The sequence below is a fragment of the Oncorhynchus keta genome, chromosome 14, assembly GCF_023373465.1.
Source record: "Oncorhynchus keta strain PuntledgeMale-10-30-2019 chromosome 14, Oket_V2, whole genome shotgun sequence".
NCBI classification, from domain to species: domain Eukaryota; kingdom Metazoa; phylum Chordata; class Actinopteri; order Salmoniformes; family Salmonidae; genus Oncorhynchus; species Oncorhynchus keta.
This window is the reverse complement of record NC_068434.1, coordinates 25,822,361-25,843,873: the sequence shown is the minus strand read 5'-3', so window position 1 is coordinate 25,843,873 and position 21,513 is coordinate 25,822,361. Positions and strand designations below refer to the sequence as shown.

Sequence of the window (21,513 nt, the reverse complement as noted above, 5' to 3'; positions counted from 1 at the left end):
GAAAGGCATGGGACAGTCAGGAGAACAGACTGCACTGTGTGGGAAAACAACATGGAGCAACTCTGATCCATTTGGCATCTGGAGTCAATAACAAGGAAAAGGATTGAGTCCAAAAAAACATACATATACAAAGATGGAAGCCTCCCTACTCATGAAACACACCTCGGGGTGAAAGGAGTTGTCCTCGCTTTGCATTGTGTTCACACTATCCCTGTTCTCTCTGACTAACAACGCTACACAAAGACAGAAAGCCCCACCTGAACACAACGGCCGGGAACCTCTTCCAGGAGCGGAAGGCTGCCACGTTCTCCAGCTCCTTGTCTGTGATCCAGGCTGGCACCAGGAGCTGCTGCGGATAGCTGGAGCACAGCCTGGCAATGCCAAGGGAGAGAGGGGGGCAGGGGTTAGAACAGGCGGAGAGGGGTTAGAACAGGGGGAGAGGGGTTAGAACAGGCGGAGAGGGGTTAGAACAGGCGGAGAGGGGTTAGGAGAGGGGTTAGAACAGGCGGAGAGGGGTTAGAACAGGCGGAGAGGGGTTAGAACAGGCGGAGAGGCGGAGAGGGGTTAGAACAGGAGGAGAGGGGTTAGAATAGGAGGAGAGGGGTTAGAATAGGAGGAGAGGGGTTAGAACAGGGGGAGAGGGGGGCAGGGGTTAGAACAGGCGGAGGGGTGAGAACAGGAGGAGAGGGGGGGCAGGGGTTAGTACAGGCGGAGAGGGGTTAGAACAGGGGGAGAGGGGTTAGAACAGGCGGAGAGGGGGGGCAGGGGTTAGTACAGGCGGAGAGGGGTTAGAACAGGGGGAGAGGGGTTAGAACAGGCGGAGAGGGGGCAGGGGTTAGAACAGGCGGCGAGGGGTTAGAACAGGAGGAGAGGGGGGCAGGGGTTAGTACAGGCGGAGAGGGGTTAGAACAGGCGGAGAGGGGGGCAGGGGTTAGAACAGGGGGAGAGGGGTTAGAACAGGCGGAGAGGGGGGCAGGGGTTAGAACAGGCGGAGAGGGGGGCAGGGGTTAGAACAGGCGGAGAGGGGGCAGGGTTTAGAACAGGAGGAGAGGGGGGCAGGGTTTAGAACAGGAGGAGAGGGGGGCAGGGTTTAGAACAGGAGGAGAGGGGGGCACAGGCTGAGTGATGCCTCTAAAATGTCCCTATTCCTGGACACCTAATCGTTGACAAGGTCCTTATCTACACGAGGCTCCTCACCAGTGGAGGACAACAGTACAACCAGCCTCTGTATCAGACACACAGAGCAGTGTGTGCAGCAGGGTGACAGCAGACAGTTATCATGGCACTACCCTGGGAGGCCTGGTAATCAGATCAGCCCTGTAGGATGCAGGCTGTCAGGGGGCTGTTAGCTGCTCATACCTGAACTTGCTGTTGATGTCAGATATCCTCCAGGCGTTTTGAGTGTCAAAGCCCATCCTCTCCACCTCATTCTTGAACCAGGAGGTCACATGCTCTCCTAACAGAGCACACAGGGACACATGAGGAGAGATGAGATTAGCCAAAATGACAGGAAGGATCTGAGTAGAGGTTGTCTGAGGACACCGGTGTCCTGGTCTATGTACCTGGCCTGCACAACTCCCCGTGCTGCTCCTTCTCCCCGGCATACACGTCCACACACCAGGCATGGAAGGGGAAGGAGAAGAGGTCCTCCAAGCAAGACGGAGGGCGGACCGCAGCGTTCAGCCGCTTCAGCCACTCCTGACACTGCTCTAAGGTGGAGAATTGACACCTGGGAGACAAGCAGCACAATCATACATACTAGCTTATAGGCCTAAACCAAGACATGAACATCAGCAAAAATGTTGCACGCAATATGCATGTGTGTATTGTTTCAGTTGGTCCTACTACCTGACGACTTTACAGTCCTTGCAGGTGACATGGAGCTGGAACATGTCACGACACTCCACAGTCTCTATGAGCTGCAGAGGGACCTGGTGAGAGAATAAACACAGACACAGGAACACAACAGTCACACTCTGGTGTACCACAATCTCCAAACCAGCAAGCTGACTTTCTCTCACACAAACAAATAAGCTAGTTTCAGGCTCTAGGCCTACATGTGCACTACAGTCACACAAGGGGACATCCTAAAGTAAGAGCAGAAGTCACAAGCACATGCAGTAAATGCTTGTGCAATATCGCCACCAACAAAATGTCTACATTTCAAAACAAGTTAGTGGGCTAGTTAAATGTTTCACATTAAGTGTGATAATGCCGATCATGCGAGGAGAACTAAAGGCTACACTGCTGTCACCTTGAAAATCTGAGCACATACTACTCCTTCACAGCTGCCAAACTAGCTGCATTAGATGTCAAATAGCATTTCCCAGGCAAAGGTTGCCATTTTCACATCTCCTTTAGCACCGCCTTCCGATTTGATGTGCTTCCCTCGTGTACTGATTCAGTACGTAAAACTGCTGGATCAATGTGCAGTAAATGTTCATCTGCAGCCCTATCGCCTCATATTTACTATTTACAAATACCACAAATACCACATATTTACAAATACCACCAAAACTACAGTATTATACTGAAGAGATCCAACATGTAGCTTCGTGGGCAACTCAACCAAATTCACATAAAAATGTAAGTTATAGATCTAGCCTGATAATTGGTAGATCCATTCTAAGCTTTCTCGATCACACCTACAGTCGTGGCCAAAAGTTTTCCACAAACTGTGCTGATTCAGTGTCTTTAGATATTTTTGTCAGATTTTACAATGGCATACTGAAGTATAATTACAAGCATTTCACAAGTGTCATAGGCTTTTATTGACAATTACACGAAGTTGATGCAAAGACTCAATATTTGCAGTGTTGACCATTCTTATTCAAGACCTCTGCAATCCGCCCTGGCATGCTGTCAATTAACTTCTGGGCCACATCCTGACTGATGACAGCCCATTCTTGCATAATCAATGCTTGGAGCTTGTCAGAATTTGTGGGTTTTTGTTTGTCCATCCGTCTCTTGAGGATTGACCACAAGTTCTCAATGGGATTAAGGACCAAAAAAAATTCAATGTTTTGTTCCCCGAGCCACTTAGTTATCACTTTTGCCTTATGGCAAGGTGCTCCATGCTGGAAAAGGCATTGTTTGACACCAAATTGTTCCTGGATGGTTAGGAGAAGTTACTCTCGGAGGATGTGTTGGTACCATTCTTTATTCATGGCTGTGTTCTTAGGAAAAATTGTGAGTGAGCCCACTCCCTTGGCTGAGATGCAACCCCTCACCTTGTCTTCTCCGGACAAGCTTTTTTCCGGATGCCCCATACAATCGGAAAGGGGATTCATCAGAGAAAATGACTTTACCCCCGTCCTCAGCAGTCCAATCCCTGTACCTTTTGCAGAATATCAGTCTGTCCCTGATGTTTTTCCTGGAGAGAATTGGCTTCTTTGCTGCCCTTCTTGACACCAGGCCATCCTCCAAAAGTCTTCACCTCACTGTGCGTGCAGATGCACTCACACCTGCCTGCTGCCATTCCGGTGAAAGCTCTGTACTGGTGGTGCCCCGATCCCGCAGCTGAATCAACTTTAGGAGGCGGTCCTGGCGCTTGCTGGACTTTCTTCGGCGCCCTGAAGCCTTCTCCACAACAATTGAACTGCTCTCCTTGAAGTTCTTGGTGATCTGATAAATGGTTGATTTAGGTGCAATTATACTGGCAGCAATATTCTTGCCTGTGAAGCTTTTTTTGTGCAAGGCAATGATGACGGCACATGTTTCCTTGCAGGTAACCATGATTCAAATCAAATCCAATTTTATTTGTCACATACACATGGTTAGCAGATGTTAATGCGAGTGTAGCGAAATGCTTGTGCTTCTAGTTCCGACAATGCAGTGATAACCAACAAGTAATCTAACTAACAATTCCAAAACTACTGTCTTATACACAGTGTAAGGGGATAAAGAATATGTACATAAGGATATATGAATGAGTGATGGTACAGGGCAGCATACAGTAGATGGTATCGAGTACAGTATATACATATGAGATGAGTATGTAGACAAAGTAAACAAAGTGGCATAGTTAAAGTGGCTAGTGATACATGTATTACATAAGGATGCAGTCGATGATATAGAGTACAGTATATACACGTATGCATATGAGATGAATAATGTAGGGTAAGTAACATTATATAAGGTAGCATTGTTTAAAGTGGCTAGTGATATATTTACATAATTTCCCATCAATTCCCATTATTAAAGTGGCTGGAGTTGGGTCAGTGTCAATGTCAGTGTGTTGGCAGCAGCCACTCAATGTTAGTGGTGGCTGTTTAACAGTCTGATGGCCTTGAGATAGAAGCTGTTTTTCAGTCTCTCGGTCCCAGCTTTGATGCACCTGTACTGACCTCGCCTTCTGGATGATAGCGGGGTGAACAGGCAGTGGCTCAGGTGGTTGATGTCCTTGATGATCTTTATGGCCTTCCTGTAACATCGGGTGGTGTAGGTGTCCTGGAGGGCAGGTAGTTTGCCCCCGGTGAGGAGTTGTGCAGACCTCACTACCCTCTGGAGAGCCTTACGGTTGAGGGCGGAGCAGTTGCCGTACCAGGCGGTGATACAGCCCGCCAGGATGCTCTCGATTGTGCATCTGTAGAAGTTTGTGAGCACTTTTGGTGACAAGCCGAATTTCTTCAGCCTCCTGAGGTTGAAGAGGCGCTGCTGCGCCTACTTCACGACGCTGTCAGAGTGAGTGAACCAATTCAGTTTGTCTGTGATGTGTATGCTGAGGAACTTAAAACTTGCTACTCTCTCCACTACTGTTCCATCGATGTGGATAGGGGGGTGTTCCCTCTGCTGTTTCCTGAAGTCCACAATCATCTCCTTAGTTTTGTTGACGTTGAGTGTGAGGTTATTTTCCTGACACCACACTCCGAGGGCCCTCACCTCCTCCCTGTAGGCCGTCTCGTCGTTGTTGGTAATCAAGCCTACCACTGTTGTGTCGTCCGCAAACTTGATGATTGAGTTGGAGGCGTGCGTGGCTACTCAGTCGTGGGTGAACAGGGAGTACAGGAGAGGGCTCAGAACACACCCTTGTAGGGCCCCCGTGTTGAGGATCAGCGGGGAGGAGATGTTGTTGCCTACCCTCACCACCTGGGGGCGGCCCGTCAGGAAGTCCAGTATCCAGTTGCACAGGGTGGGGTCGAGACCCAGGGTCTCGAGCTTGATGACGAGCTTGGAGGGTACTATGGTGTTGAATGCCGAGCTGTAGTCGATGAACAGCATTCTCACATAGGTATTCCTCTTGTCCAGGTGGGTTAGGGCAGTGTGCAGTGTGGTTGAGATTGCATCGTCTGTGGACCTATTTGGGCGGTAAGCAAATTGGAGTGGGTCTAGGGTGTCAGGTAGGGTGGAGGTGATATGGTCCTTGACTAGTCTCTCAAAGCACTTCATGATGACGGAAGTGAGTGCTACGGGGCGGTAGTCATTTAGCTCAGTTACCTTAGCTTTCTTGGGAACAGGAACAATGGTGGCCCTCTTGAAGCATGTGGGAACAGCAGACTGGTATAGGGATTGATTGAATATGTCCGTAAACACACCGGCCAGCTGGTCTGCGCATGCTCTGAGGGCGCGGCTGGGGATGCCGTCTGGGCCTGCAGCCCTGCGAGGGTTAACACGTAACGGTTTTGACTTGAGGTTATTATTTATAGGGGTGCCAGGTAGGTTGTGCCTACCAGAGAAAACATTGGTTTCTCCTTTTAGTTTGGGTGGGAATGAGTCCCATCTGGTCCGTCAAGTCTACACCAATACAAAGGACTTATGTAAAAGCCAGGATGGAAATAAACTTTTCATAAACCCTTAAAACATTGGAAAGAACTTCAAAAACAACTATATTCTGTTGCGTGGGTTGTATTAGCAACAACAATGATTACACACACACATATAATAATATCACAATGAGTTCTGGTTCCTCCAGAAATGTCCTGTACCTCGGGCCTAAAAAGAGTCCAGCCCGGTAAAGGAGTTCAGTGAACTCAAGTGACTTTTGTCACGCGATGTTTGTCCGTTCATTCAGGGTAGCGTAAACCCAGTACTAAACATACAATCAATATAACAATAATTTTACCACAGAACTTTAAAGCGTATCAACTCTTACTAAGTCCTCAACTACAACTAACTACATAAATCATCACAGTATACCTCACATCAAAACAAATGAAATACCGTATACAAAAAGGTGGTAGTCAGTCGGTCAGTCAGACAATCCAATCCGCCAATAGATCTCCAGCGGAGAAAGGCCACGAAGAACGGAGAGGTGTAGTCCAGGGACGCAAAGAGTGGATCCGATCCTGGGTAAACTCTCTTAAGCTACAAAACACACGTTTAACGGCAACAAAACAAACGGAATGAGGCATACGCCCCCGCCACTCTTCTTACCAGAAAGATGTTTGTTTCTGTCGGCGCGATGCGTGGAGAAACCCGTTGGCTGCACCGCCCCGGATAGCGTCTCTCCAGTGAGCCATGTTTCCGTGAAGCAGAGAACGTTACAGTCTCTGATGTCCCTCTGGAATGCTACCCTTGCTCGGATTTCATCAACCTTGTTGTCAAGAGACTGGACATTGGCAAGAAGAATGCTAGGGAGTGGTGCACGATGTGCCCGTGTCCGGAGTCTGACCAGAAGACCGCTACGTTTCCCTCTTTTACGAAGTCGTTTTTGGGGGTCGCTGCATGGAATCAATTCCGTTGACCTGTTTGTAAGGCAGAACACAGGATCCGCATCGCGGAAAACATATTCTTGGTCGTACTGATGGTGAGTTGACGCTGATCTTATATTCAGTAGTTCTTCTCGACTGTATGTAATGAAACCTAAGATGACCTGGGGTACTAATGTAAGAAATAACACGAAAAAAAAAAAAAGCTGCATAGTTTCCTAGGAATGCGAAGCGAGGCGGCCATCTCTGTCGGCGCCGGAAGTGCTTCCTGATGGGCCGCCCCCAGGTGGTGAGGGTAGACAACAACATCTCCTCCCCGCTGATCCTCAACACGGGGGCCCCACAAGGGTGCGTTCTGAGCCCTCTCCTGTACTCCCTGACAGAGGAAGAACAATGATTCTAAGCACCACGCTCCTTTTGAAGCTTCCAGTCTGTTATTCGAACTCAATCAGCATGACAGAGTGATCTCCAGCCTTGTCCTCGTCAACACTCACACCTGTGTTAACGAGAGAATCACTGATGTGATGTTAGCTGGTCATTTTGTGGCAGAGCTGAAATGCAGTGGAAATGTTTTTGGGGGATTCAGTTCATTTGCATGGCAGAGGGACTTTGCAGTTAATTGCAATTCATCTGATCACTTCATAACATTCTGGAGTATATTAAAATTGCCATCATACAAACTGAGGCAGCAGACTTTTTGAAAATTAATATTTGTGTCATTCTCAGAACTTTTGGCCACGACTGTACAGCGTCCTTGTGCAAAATGGTACGCAGCATCATCTGGATATGTATGCAAAAAAAGTTCAACATTCACCTTCTGCTATTTCTGTCAAGCCGTCTAAGCGTACAATTTGATGCATACGTTCGATTTATCCAATGTAGTCACCACATAGAACGCACTGCAACTGCCTCTGCAACTGCCTCTGCAACTGCCTCTGCAACTGCCTCTGCAACTGCCTCTGCAACTGCCTCTGCAACTGCCTCTGCAACTGCCTCTGCAACTGCCTCTGCAACTGCCTCTGCAACTGCCTCTGCAACGCTGCAAGACAAACACAGCGTTCCATTGGACCAAAACACAATGACGCTGTAGGTGTGATCGAGGAGTGAGTTTTGCTTTTGTGTCTTTTTACTTTCAGTTTTGTACAACAGCTTCAAACAGCTGAAAATAATATTATTTTGGGTTATTGAAAAAATAAATGTCACAGTGGTTTAGATCATACGATCATTCTCAACACCCCTCAAACTCAACTTTGGACCTCGAAACCAGTCCCACTGCTTTTTTTCCCCCCAGGGACTGATTAAGACCTGAAACACCAGGTGGGTACAATTAATTATCAGGTAGATCAGAAAAACAGCAGCATCTGGACCTCGTAAGAGTTAAATATCCTTACTTTACACTATACATTGCTTGTTTGGTCAAACTGAAATTAGGCAAACATAGAATTTTAGCAACCAGGAAATGGAAGGGCAAAGTTTCACCCAAAAGCACATTTTCTGCTCTGCAGTGACTCAGAGGAGAGTGCAGCGAATGCTGGTTTTACAATTCCAACACGGTCCAATGCCATGCAGAATGGACAGGCGGTCAGTGTTCAACAGGTTCACACACACACACAGTTGCCATGTCATTATCCATCCCAGCCCAGTCTGTGAGCAGGGCAACACGCTGTGCATGCAGGGGCTGCTGGGTACTTACTGACACCTCACAACAACTGTCACTCTGTTGTTCAAAACAAAAACAGGAGAGACAATAAAGACAAGGGAAACAGAGTTAAAGCTGTGTCTGTTCTGCTGCTATTGCCTGGCCACACATTCCTTACGCTCTGTTATAATTCCTGCTCTCTAATATACATCTGACCACACAATGAATTCCTCGGATGCTTGTTAACGGCCTGCCTCACTGCGTGCTCCCTCTCTCCATTCTCTCTTTATGTGAGTGGTGAACCACAGCCATGTGATGCAAACGCTTTACCATCCAATCCAAATGTGTGAAGAGAACACACACTCTGTTTTATTAAACATAGTGAGATTCAGCTCCAATATAACTAGACTGACCGCAGAAAAGGGAGAAAAAGAAAGAAAAAAAATACAGAAAAAAAACAGGTGAGCTAGCTGGTAAGAACTGGAACATTTTAACACAGGTGATTGAGCAAAAACGTCCCTGTGTATGTAAAAACATGCCAATCCAAAAGGCGCAGAACCTGCACAACAATGATTTTGATCACTACGGTACTATACTACTACAGTGAGAGGAAGTGAAGCAGTGTCATTTGTTTGTAAATTGGAGGAATGTTCTATAATACGAACAGTGTAATAATGAGATGTCAATTTCTAAGAATAACCACACATTGGTAACAAAGACGGTCTTTATATAACACGGCAAAAGGGGGAGAGGGCGGAAGTGTTGTGCATCCCTGATGGGATCTTTGCAACCATGGCAACGGCAAGTGGAAAGAGAAAAGCAAAACAACTGAGAATGCCCTCTAGAGACTGCCTGCCTTGTTACCACAACAGTAGTGGCACACTGTCACTGGACCCAGCACACAGTCTCCATTCATAAAAAGTCAAGGTGCACAGAGACTGGAGACAATAGGGTTTCACTTTACTGACCAGCTGTAGAGTTTCTTCAGACACTTAGGCACTGTCTGTGAAATTAAAGTGTGTGTTAGAGCTGGGTGATAAACTATGTGCTATCAAGTCCCAAGCCTTCACTTAGTTAGTCGGCAGTACTTACATTTACGATGGACTCTTTGAACTTGATGTGGAGGCGGTAGCTGGACATGGCGATGATTGCATCCTCCGCTCTCCCCACGTACTTTGTGAACTCCCCATGCAGCTCGGGAAAGGGCACCTGGCACCACAGGAGGGAAGTTATCAAAGGGCACAGAACCTTATCACTTGTAAAGGTGCCATATAAATACACACCTACATACATACATACCTTTAAATTACCATTACAAACACATGTAGAAGAATGACTTTGCGATAACTGTACAGGCATGACTTGGCATTGTGCTAACCAGCTCCGGCAATTAGTGTTCTCACCTGCAGGCTCCCCTCCTCCAGGACTGGGGGCTTCTTGGGGAAGATCTGATTGGCCTGGATACATTCCATGCTCTGCGGCCCCTCCTCCTCCTGCCAATCAGAAAATATGTTGTTGATTATGTGGAAAGTCCATTGTCTTGTAAAATAACTCAATAGTCCACTACTATCCCCATTCACTGGTTACAACCAGCATAGACTGTAGCCATTCTCCAACCACTCCCACATTTAACCATACCTCTAACAGTAACTTAATTGAATAGGCTTTCACAAACAGCCAATGGTGAAGCCAAATGTAATCAGAGGAGTGTTGATACTAAAACCAACTATAAATAGGTGTGTGGTCTTAAATCATCCCTGTGCAATCTCTCAATCCTCCACACACACACACCAGGCCCAAGTCCCTTGCGAAGAGTACCTCACCCTTGGCTGACAGTCTGGCATGGTACTAAAGTTCGTCTGTGTAACCCAGTTCAGAGCCAGAAACAGATACCGGCTACAGAGCACACTACGCCAAGTACAAAATATCACAAGTAATCCTTTTACAACCAAGTGTCTTAAATAATTACAGGTCTAAATGTAATTTGGGTGGCTGGATCCAATTATGGTCCCCTTTGATTTCTATTGGTATCCGTCTGTGCCACACGTGAGGAGCTCTTTGATGTTGCATACCATACTTCTCAATTTAATGAGCATATTTCAGAAACCCACAGAGGACATTCTTTGATGGTAATGTGAGGCATGAACACGTAAGCAGTTAAATAGTTTTTATTCAGGGACTAAATTGTATGAAAAATGTTTAAACTGCCTTCTGAAACAGGGCCCTGTGCTCTTTGCTTTGTCTCGGTCCGTTTCAGCAGCACCCTGGGGCCCATGGGCGGAAAGGCTAGGACACAATAGGAGTTCAGTCTAGTGAGAACATAATGGCAATACTGGCAAGGACAAAGAGAGATTAGGGTGGTCTGTAGACATTGCAGATAAAAGACATGGCTGGGGCAGCAGGCTCAGTGCGCCATCCCACCAACTGAATGCTGTCTGGGAGCCAAGCTCAGTGTCCTGTTCGTCCGCATGGCTGGAGTAACACTCTATAGGGGCCAGTCAGGGGGAAGGCACAGGAACGCACAAAACACACGGGCAGACACACACATAAAAAGACATACACATCAGGGATTTACGGTCTGAAAAACACTCGCCCATCAGGCAAACCAGGAGTATTTTTTTGGATTGATATCAGGTATTGTATATCTCCTTGCCAATGGGGCAACCTCCACAAGCAGGCTCAAGTTGTGACTGCTGAGATCACACCCCCAGCCAAGTTATAGGGCTACCCTTAATGTCAATCCCCGCACACACACACTTTCAGAGCAAGGTTTATGATTGACCAAGATGTAACTCATCACACGCAGTGGTAATACTACTCCATATCACTAAGGCTTCCAGTCAAAATCAAACAGTCCCTGCTGAGGCAGCAGACTGGGCGGAACTTTGACACTGTGTCCGATGCAACCATCTAGCTACCAGTAAACACTGCGGATTTAAAAAGGCTTAAAATCAATGGAGTTTCCGATTCGGCAGACAGCACACACACAGATAGCTCTTCTTCACTGGTAGATAGAAAACGGTCATGATGAAGGATGCACTTTACCATGGCCCTTGTGAAGGAGTGTGGGTCACTGGACAAGGAACACAGGCCTTCTTCACTGGACCCCAAATCTAAGTCTGTAGAGAGTGGAACAAGGGGAAAGATCTCATTTGATTGCGCCATAAAACTGGACTACAGTAGTCTTATTGCAGAGGATCCCTTGTAAACAATATCTCATTAACAGTGATCACATGGATGAGAGTAACATCCTGCAGTACCTGGATTTGGAGTGCAGGGCACACAGTCATTCTGTGTCACATGTAGAAAATGAAATACAGCCCGTACGCAGACAAAGATGTTCTTTTCAATAAGTTATCACTTCAAAATGATAAGAAAATGAGTAACGAGAACTGTGATGTGCACCGGTTTTGCTACGTACCAAAAGAGAACAAGTAACAGATGAGGTGCTATCCTGATGATCCTGTTTTGCAAATTTCAGTTAGAGTGAAGACATTGAATTCGGTAGGAAAAAATAAAATAAAAGAGAACATGAAACTAGTTATTATAAGGAATGAACAAATAGTTAATCTGCAAACATCTCAAACAGCTTACTTTTCGCTGGAACATTCGATCTACAATAGACCTTTTCATTCCCTGGTAAATATAGCTGTGCTGGTGGGTACAGTAGGTTGCAAGTGAGGTGAGAGCCACCAGTTAAAACACATTTATGTAATGGAAAAAACCCATTTACATCCAGTTGGGCAACAGTATACTATGCTCATCAATTCTGAAAAAAAGGGGGGTAACTAAGATAAGATACAGCTACATTGCATTTGGAAAGAATTCAGACCACTTCCCTTTTCCCACATTTTTACGTTACAGCCTTACTCTAAAATGGATTAGACAAAACTATTTCCAAACAATACTCGAAATTGAGCTCAGGTGCATCCAGGTTTCCATGAACCATCCTTGAGATGTTTCTACAACTTGAAGTCCACTGGTGGTAAATTCAATGGATTGAACATGATTTGGAAAGGAACACACTTGTCTATATAAAATGTATAAAAGGTTCCACAGTTGACAGTGCACGTCAGAGCAAAAACCAAGCAATGAGGCCAAAGGAATTGTCCGTAGAGCTCAGAGACAGGATTATGTCAAGGAACAGATCTGGGGAAGGGTACCAGATCTGGGTAGCAGAAGGTTTGAAGGGAAGGGAAGCATTGAAGGTGCCCAAGAACACAGTGGCCTCCATCATTCTTAAATGGAAGAAGTTTGGAACCACCAAGACTCTTCCGAGAGCTGGCCACCCGGCCAAACTGAGCAGTCGGGGGAGAGGGCCATGGTCAGGGGGGTGACCAAGAACCAGATGGTCACTCTGACAGAGCTCAAGAGTTCATCTTTGGAGATTGGAGAACCTTCCAAAAGGACAACCATTGCTGCAGCACTTCAAATCAGGCAGAAGCCACTCCTCAGTAAAAAGGCACATGGACAGCCCGCTTGGAGTTTGCCAAAAGGCACTTAAAGGACTCTCAAACCATGAGAAACAAGATTCGGTGGTCTGATGAAAACAATATTGAACTTCTTGGCCTGAATGCCATGTGGAGGGAACCTGGCACCATCCCTACAGTGAAGCATGGTGGTGGCAGCATCATGCTGTGGGGATGTTTTTCAGCAGCAGGGACTGTGAGACTAGTCAGGTTTGAGAGAAAGATGAATGGAACATTGTACAGAGAGATCCTTGGTGAAAACCTGCTCCAGAGCCCTCAGGACCTCAGACTGGGGCGAAGGTTCACCTTCCAACAGGACAACGACCCTAAGTACACATCAAAGACAATGCAGGAGTAGCTTCGGGACAAGTCTCAATGTCCTTGAGTGGCCCAGCCAGAGCCCGGACTTGAACCCGATCGAAAATCTCTGAAGAGACTTGAAAATAGCTGTGCAGCGATGCTCCCCATCCAATCTGACAGAGTTTGAGAGGATCTGGAGAGAAGAATGGGAGAAACTCCCCAAATACAGATGTGCCAAGCTTGTATTATACCCACGAAGACCTGTGTAATCACTGTTAAATGTCCTTCAACAAAGTACTGAATAAGAGTTCAATCTTAGTTTCATCAGACCAGAGAATATTGTTTCTCATGGTCTGAGTCCTTTAAGTGCCTTTTGGCGAACTCCAAGCAGGCGGTCATGTGACATTTACTGAGTAGTGGCTTCCATCTGGCCACTCTCCCACAAAAGGCTGGTTGGTGGAGTGCTGCAGAGATGGTTGAACTTCTGGAAGGTTTTCCCACCTCCACAGAGGAACTCTTGAGCTCTGTCAGAATGACCCTCGGGTTCTTGGTCCCCTCCCTGACCAAGGCCCTCTCCTCCCGATTGCTCAGTTTGGTGGCTAGCTCTAGGAAGAGTCTTGGTGTCTCCAAACATCTTCTGTTTAAGAATTATGGAGGCCACTGAGTTCTTGGGAACTTTCAAAGCTGCAGAATTGTTTTGGTACCCTTCCCCAGATCTGTGCCTCGAAACAATCCGGTCTCTGAGCTCTACGGACAATTCCTTCGACCTCATGGCTTGGTTCTTGCTCTGACATGTGCCTTCCCAAATCATGTCCAATCAATTTCAAATTTACCACAGGTGGACTCCAATCAAGTTGTAGAAACATCACAGGGATGATCACTGGAAACAGGATGAACCTGTGCTCAATTTTGAGTCTCATAGCAAAGGGACTCAATACTTATGTAAATAAGGTATCAGTTTTAAAATGTTTATAAAATGTGCCACAAAACAAATATTAAACTGTTTTTGCTGTCATTATGGGGTAGCGTGTAAATTGTATTTAAAAAAAAGAAGCCTGATCATTCAGAGAATAAGGCTGTAACGTAACAAAATGTGGAAAAAGTCCAGGGGTCTGAACACTTTCCAAATGCACTGTTTAAAACGTGTCATTCATTACTCATTCTACATTTACAAAACAGAGTAGACAGCCAGCACAGTCTGTCACTAAAATGCTGCTAGCAGTGTGTGGTACTGCAATGAAAAACTGTGCAGTTCATTGATACTTTCGTTTTAGTAGGGTCTGCTCTGTTCTTCAGTGCATTCAGAAAGTATTCATACACAAACTTATTCAACTTTCTTGTTACAGTCTGAATTAAAATGTTTTATTCTCACCCATCTACAAACAATACCCCATAATGACACTGTTTTCAGAAATGTTTTCAAAATTGATTGAAAACTAAATACAGAAATATCTAATTTAAAGAGTATTTACACCACTGACACCACCACATGTTAGAATCACCTTTGGCAGAGGTTACAGCTATGAGTCTTTCTGGGTAAGTCTAAGAGCTTTGAACACCTGGATGTTACAATATTTGCCCATTCTTTTCAAAAATCAAGCTCTGTCAAATTGGTTGTTGATCACTGCTAGACAACAACTACAGACCAGTATCCCTTCTTTCTTTTCTCTCCAAAACTCTTGAACGTGCCGTCCTTGGCCAGCTCTCCCGCTATCTCTCTCTGAATGACCTTCTTGATCCAAATCAGTCAGGTTTCAAGACTAGTCATTCAACTGAGACTGCTCTTCTCTATATCACGGAGGCGCTCCGCACTGCTAAAGCTAACTCTCTCTCCTCTGCTCTCATCCTTCTAGACCTATCGGCTGCCTTCGATACTGTGAACCATCAGATCCTCCTCTCCACCCTCTCCGGGTTGGGCATCTCCGGCGCGGCCCACGCTTGGATTGCGTCCTACCTGACAGGTCGCTCCTACCAGGTGGCGTGGCGAGAATCTGTCTCCTCACCACGCGCTCTCACCACTGGTGTCCCCCAGGGCTCTGTTCTAGGCCCTCTCCTATTCTCGCTATACACCAAGTCACTTGGCTCTGTCATAACCTCACATGGTCTCTCCTATCATTGCTATGCAGACGACACACAATTAATCTTCTCCTTTCCCCTTCTGATGACCAGGTGGCGAATCGCATCTCTGCATGTCTGGCAGACATATCAGTGTGGATGACGGATCACCACCTCAAACTGAACCTCGGCAAGACGGAGCTGCTCTTCCTCCCGGGGAAGGACTGCCCGTTCCATGATCTCGCCATCACGGTTGACAACTCCATTGTGTCCTCCTCCTAGAGCGCTAAGAACCTTGGCGTGATCCTGGACAACACCCTGTCGTTCTCAACTGTAGGTTCATGCTCTACAACATCCGCAGAGTACGACCCTGCCTCACACAGGAAGCGGCGCAGGTCCTAATCCAGGCACTTGTCATCTCCCGTCTGGATTACTGCAACTCGCTGTTGGCTGGGCTCCCTGCCTGTGCCATTAAACCCCTACATCTCATCCAGAACGCCGCAGCCCGTCTGGTGTTCAACCTTCCCAAGTTCTCTCACGTCACCCCGCTCCTCCGCTCTCTCCACTGGCTTCCAGTTGAAGCTCGCATCCGCTACAAGACCATGGTGCTTGCCTACGGAGCTGTGAGGGGAACGGCACCTCAGTACCTCCAGGCTCTGATCAGGCCCTACACCCAAACAAGGGCACTGCGTTCATCCACCTCTGGCCTGCTCGCCTCCCTACCACTGAGGAAGTACAGTTCCCGCTCAGCCCAGTCAAAACTGTTCGCTGCTCTGGCCCCCCAATGGTGGAACAAACTCCCTCACGACGCCAGGACAGCGGAGTCAATCACCACCTTCCGGAGACACCTGAAACCCCACCTCTTTAAGGAATACCTAGGATAGGATAAGTAATCCTTCTCACCCCCTTAAGATTTAGATACACTATTGTAAAGTGACTGTTCTACTGGATGTCATAAGGTGAATGCACCAATTTGTAAGTCGCTCTGGATAAGAGCGTCTGCTAAATGACTTAAATGTAAACATTAAGTCTTGCCATAGATCTACGAGCAGATTTAAGTCAAAACTAACTCGGCCACTCAAGAACATTCACAGTGTTCTTGGTAAGCAACTCCACTGTAGATTTGGACTTGTGTTTTAGATTATTGTCCTGTTGAAAGGTGAATTAATCTCCCAGTGTCTGGTGGAAAGCAGACTGAACCAGGTTTTCCTGTAGGATTGCCTGTGCTTAGCAACATTGTTTTTCTATCCTGAAAAAACAACAAAAAAATGTTTTTTTTTTTTTTTTTAAACTCTCCAGCCCTTAACAATTACAAGCATACCCCTATGATGCAGCCACCACTACGCTTGAAGATTTGGATTTGCCACAAATATCACACTTTGTATTCAGGACAAAAAGTCAGTTGTTTCGCCACATTTCTTTCAGCACTACTTTAGTGCATTGTTGCAAACAGAATGTATGTTTTGGAATATTTGTATTTTGTACAGGCTTCCTTATTTTCACTCTGTCAATAAGGTTCGTATTGTGGAGTAACTACAATGTTGTTTCAGGTTTCTCTTATCACAGCCATTAAACTAACTGTTTTAAAGTCACCATTCGCCTCATGGTGAAATACCTGAGCAGTTTCCTTCCTCACCGGCAACTGAGTTAGGAAAGACACCTTAATCTTTGCAGTGCCTGGGTGTATTGATACATCACCCAAAGTGTGTGTGTGTGTGTGTGTGTGTGTGTGTGTGTGGTACAGAGATGTGGTAGTCATACAAAATTCATGTTAAAACACTATTATTGCACACAAGTGTGTCCATGCAACTTGTGCCTTGTTAAGAAAATGTTTACTCCTGAACTTTATGCTTACCATAACAAAGGGGTTGAATACTTTTTGAGTCAAGACATTTTAGGTTTTCATTTCTAATTAATGTGTAAATATTTTTTAAAACATAACTCGACTTTGACATTATGGGGTATTGTGTGTAGGCCAGTAACCAAAAATCTCAATGTAGTTAATTTTAGATTCAGGCTATAACACAACAAAATGTGGAAAAAGTCAAGGAGTGTGAATACTTTCTGAAGGCACTGTACATTTTGGGCGTTCAGACAAAGGAAAGGGGATACCTAGTCACGTCTTCAGCACCCGGGAACAGTGGGTTAACTACCTTGCTCAGGGGCAGAACGACAGATTTTTACCTTGTTAGCACGGGGATTCAATCCAGCAACATTTCGGTTACTGTCCCAACGCTCTAACCACTAAGGCTATCGTTAGAAAGATTAAGTTCTCGTCTATTTCAGTCAAATAATGTCTAAGCGTTACGGTATCCATATGACCGATTCTGTTGGACCAAAACTCAAATAGAGAGTTTAAATGGCTTGTTGTCAGAAAGGAAGAAGTCATCTTTCATCTTTTCTGTGAGTGGGAGGGGCTTGGTGTCTGTGTGCGAGTGGGAAGTTGCACAGTGCACACAGCACAGAGGGTGTCGAAACCAAAGACACAGAACACTCATACATTATATATATATTTTTAAACAAACTTCGATTTCTGCGATACAGGCATTTGGAACTTTGCTCTAAAACATGAATTCAAATTAATTCCATGTCGCCCAGCCCTACAAACTGAGCCATTTTGCCTTTACATTGCACCTTCATTGTCTCACCTCAACCTACCTGCATTAACAGTCCCACAAATGCTTGTAAAATGTCAGACCCTGCAGACTGAAAGAGCCCGATTCCTTTCTGAACCGTAGAACCTGAACCTACTTGATTGTGAAGACCTAGGCACAGCCTAAAGGGACGTCATTCTGTCACCTGACTGAGCCGAGAGCTAAGTAAGCAGTGCATGCTCCAGAGGTACCCTCCTCCTCGCTGGCACTGACTGATAAAACATATCTGTCACACACACACTGGTGTGGACATACCAACAAAGCATGTTTTTTTTAACATCAGCAGGCTCGTGACCCATTGGCCTCAGCTCAGTCTGGCTCTGTGTGCAGAGTCACACAGGGCAGGCTTAGCACCTCAGTCCTGTCATGTGACTACCATGCATCTGATCTGAACCTGCAACACTCAAGCAAAGGCTTAAAACATCATCTCTCAAAGTGAATACTTCCCATCTCAGTGACGTAAGGAGGATATGAGGAAAGAGTGAGGATCTGAGTGACGTTCTGGGGAAGAGTAAAGGTTGAGTAGTTGCATGTGCTGGTCTCGAGAACCCAAGAAGCCTGATAACTTCCCTATTAGGGGTTCTCAGATCAACGTATTGACCACAGCACCATGTTAACTACAATCCTATGGCTCTGTTTTAACATTTAGAAACGTTAATAATCCTCACCATTTCCCTCACAAGGCAAAAAGGGACGTTCACTGACTCCAATGTAGTGCAAGGGAATTGGAGTCATGATAAGGGCAAGAGCTAGTCTAGCTGTAATGTTCTGACAGATAAGCCTGATATTATCAAAACATGTGACATTCAAAGCCAATCTATCCAGCAGTGAATAAAAACATGTTTCTCAAACTATTTATTGTTAACTGTGTGAATCACCAACACTGATCGAGGACCAGTAGAGAAGAACTAGCCTATCAGATAATTTTACCAACACATTAGTAATCACGCATCAAAGCAGAAACTTTTGAATTCCAGATAGCCAACTAACATTACTGGTGAACGGTAGCAGTTTGCCTTAACTGTTATCTTTACAGAGATTAAGCTAGCAAGGCAAGCAATTAGAATATAGTGCTGAGCGATGAAACAACATTTATGTTATTTTGGGGTTATTAAAACAAAGGTAGGTTTAATTATTTGAATTCCATTTTGTTTCATTTCAGTCTTCGGGACCCCAAGGGGTGCACGTTTTGGTTTTTGCACTAACACTACATAGCTAATTAAAATAATAAATTTGATCATTTGATTCGTTAGTTAGGATAAAAAAACAAAACATGCAGCCCTCGGGGTCACGAGCACAGAGTTTGGGAAACGCTGGTGACAAAGTGTAGTTTGTCAACTGGAGGTGCACACAGCAAATGGATCTGTACAAAGAAAAATATATTAAGTGCATATTTTTTATTTGAACTATTATTTCTCTCTGATATGAAAGGGGCATATTGGCATACGTTTCAAAAAACATTTTGCAAAGCGATGATTAGTGTCACAATTGTTGTTTACACTCAGCCAACCTTGGCTGAAGCAAACAGCTGAAAACCCTAGAAGGGCTTTCAAGAGCTAACTAGCTAGGTACACTATAAATACACAAAAGTATGTGGACAGTCCTTCAAAAATGTGTTGATTCAACTATTTTTAGCCACACCCATTGCTGACAGGTGTATACAAATTGAGCACACCGCCATGCAGTCTCCATAGACAAACATTGGCAGTAGAATGGCCTTACTGGAGAGCTCCGTAACTTTCAACATCATAGGATGCCACCTTCCCAACAAGTCAATTTGTCAAATTTCTGCCCTGGTCAATTGTAAGTGCTCGTATTGTGACGTGGAAACAACGGCTCAGCCACACAAGCTCACTGAACGGGACCGCCGAGTACTGAAGTGCATTGTACAGACTTTTTATGTGCTCAGTTGCAACACTCACTAGAGTTCCAAACTGCATCAACAGCACAATAACTGTTCATCGGGAGCTTCATGAAATGGGTTTCCATGGCCGAGCAACCGCACACAAGCCTAAGATCACCATGTGCTGGAGTGGTGTATAGTTGGCCGGCATTGGACACTGGAGCAGTGGAAACGCGTTCTCTGGAGTGATGAATCACGCTTCCCCATCTGGCAGTCCGACGGACGAATGTGGGTTTGGCGGATGCCAGGAGAATGCTACCTGCCCGAATGCATAGTTTGGTTTGGTCGAGGAGGAATAATGGTCTGGGGCTGTTTTTCATGGTTCAGGTTAGGCCCCTTAGTTCCAGTGAAGGGAAATCTTAATGCTACAGCATACAACAACATTCTAGATGATTTTGTGCTTCCAACTTTGGGGAAAGCCCTTTCCTGATTCAGCATGACAATGCTCCCATGCAGAAAGTGAGGTCCATACAGAAATGGTTTGTTGAGATCGGTGTGGAAGAACTTGACTGGCCTCCACAGAGCCCTGCCCTCAACACCATCAAACACATTTGGGATGAATTGTTACACCGACTGCGAGCCGGGGCTAAATCACCCAACATCAGTGCGCAACCTCAATGGAAGCAAGTGCCCACAGCAATGTTCCAGCGCCTAGTGGAAAGCATTTCCAGAAGAGTGGAGGATGTCATAGCAGCAAAGGGGTGAACCAACTCCATATTAATGCTCATGATTTTGGAATGAGATGTTCAACGAGCAGGTGTGCACATACTTTTGGTCATGTAATGCATGTTAAAGGCCGATTCGCGACGTGCAATAGAAAAATAGCAATTTCAAGTATTATTGGATAACTAGCTAACTCAAGGTTAATATTAGTTAGCGAGACTAATCATACACGTTTTATTAGCCAACTACGTTAACGTTAGTTAGCAGGCTGGCTAATTATCCAAATATCCATTCTCTGTTTCTCATGTTAACTGTCAACAATTGATACAGACAATTTTGTACCCGATTGGAGTTTACCACGTTAGTTAGCTGGCTAAATTGGGTAGTTGTAGTTTCCTCTTTGAGCCATCTTATAACGTAGCACACGTTAACGTTACGCCAGTTTGCTAACTAGTAGCGGCGAGCTAGCCTAGTCCAGTCAATCGAAACAATATACATCACATGGCTAGTTAGCGGCTAACGTCAGTTAGTTAAGCTGTGAGAATGCTATTTTCTCGTTATGACTTTGACAGGTCAAAATAAATATATTGCTGTTTGGGTACGACGTAGTTATGCTTCCTCCAGTCCTAAAGTTACAGTTAGTTAGTAATCGTAGTCAGAGCTGGCCATTGCTTGCTCTTTCTGGAACTGTTTTTGTTGTTGTTATGAGGGCGGACCCCAAAACTGAGGCCTCTGTCAAAACACACCGAAGCAGGAAAACAACCGGCGGACTCACCAGAGAGAAAGCAATGACAATAGAAACGTTAATGATCCAGTTGAAGATCCGTGCACTGGGTTTGCAATAAATTACACGTTAGGAAATACATTTGTCATATCCGAGGCCAGTTTCAATACGTCCCGTATAAGAATCGAGTCGCCATCGCTGCGAATCGCCAACCCAATATTATACGTGACGTGGTACGCAACGTAACCACGTTTATTTGAATGTGGGGGATGGGTACGCAAACGAATCACATGAGCATGTAAACAAATAAATAAATGCAAGCTTTACGCTATCCGGTGTCGTTGGGACGTTCATACCATAAGCCCTGACACCTATCATAACCTTAACCGTTTTAAATGTTAACTTCAATTGGGTAGCGTCAGTTGGGACGTCCCAAGGATTCGGTTGAGACTTTTCCAA

General features: G+C 45.6%; 1 protein-coding gene across 8 annotated transcripts in view; it reads right to left on the bottom strand.

The window, feature by feature from the left end:
- LOC118393083 (myotubularin-related protein 3-like) overlaps nucleotides 1-21,289 on the bottom strand; it is a 34,923-nt gene extending 13,634 nt beyond the window's left edge. For 5 of the 8 annotated variants that reach the window (XR_008063890.1, XM_035785352.2, XM_035785358.2 and 2 more), the window contains exons 1-9: nucleotides 21,106-21,289; nucleotides 11,332-11,405; nucleotides 9,690-9,779; nucleotides 9,379-9,495; nucleotides 8,341-8,364; nucleotides 1,849-1,931; nucleotides 1,563-1,729; nucleotides 1,360-1,456; nucleotides 258-371 (exon numbers count right to left, since the gene is read on the bottom strand). Coding sequence is in view for 7 of the 8 variants with exons in the window: in XM_035785352.2 (XP_035641245.2) it covers nucleotides 258-371; nucleotides 1,360-1,456; nucleotides 1,563-1,729; nucleotides 1,849-1,931; nucleotides 8,341-8,364; nucleotides 9,379-9,495; nucleotides 9,690-9,779; nucleotides 11,332-11,334 (695 nt within the window). In the remaining variant the exon portion in view is untranslated. The remainder of the gene's footprint in view (nucleotides 1-257; nucleotides 372-1,359; nucleotides 1,457-1,562; nucleotides 1,730-1,848; nucleotides 1,932-8,340; nucleotides 8,365-9,378; nucleotides 9,496-9,689; nucleotides 9,780-11,331; nucleotides 11,406-21,105) is intronic. The other 3 variants (XM_035785355.2, XM_035785357.2, XM_035785359.2) reach the window with 1 other exon arrangement.
- Nucleotides 21,290-21,513: the final 224 nt, after the last annotated feature.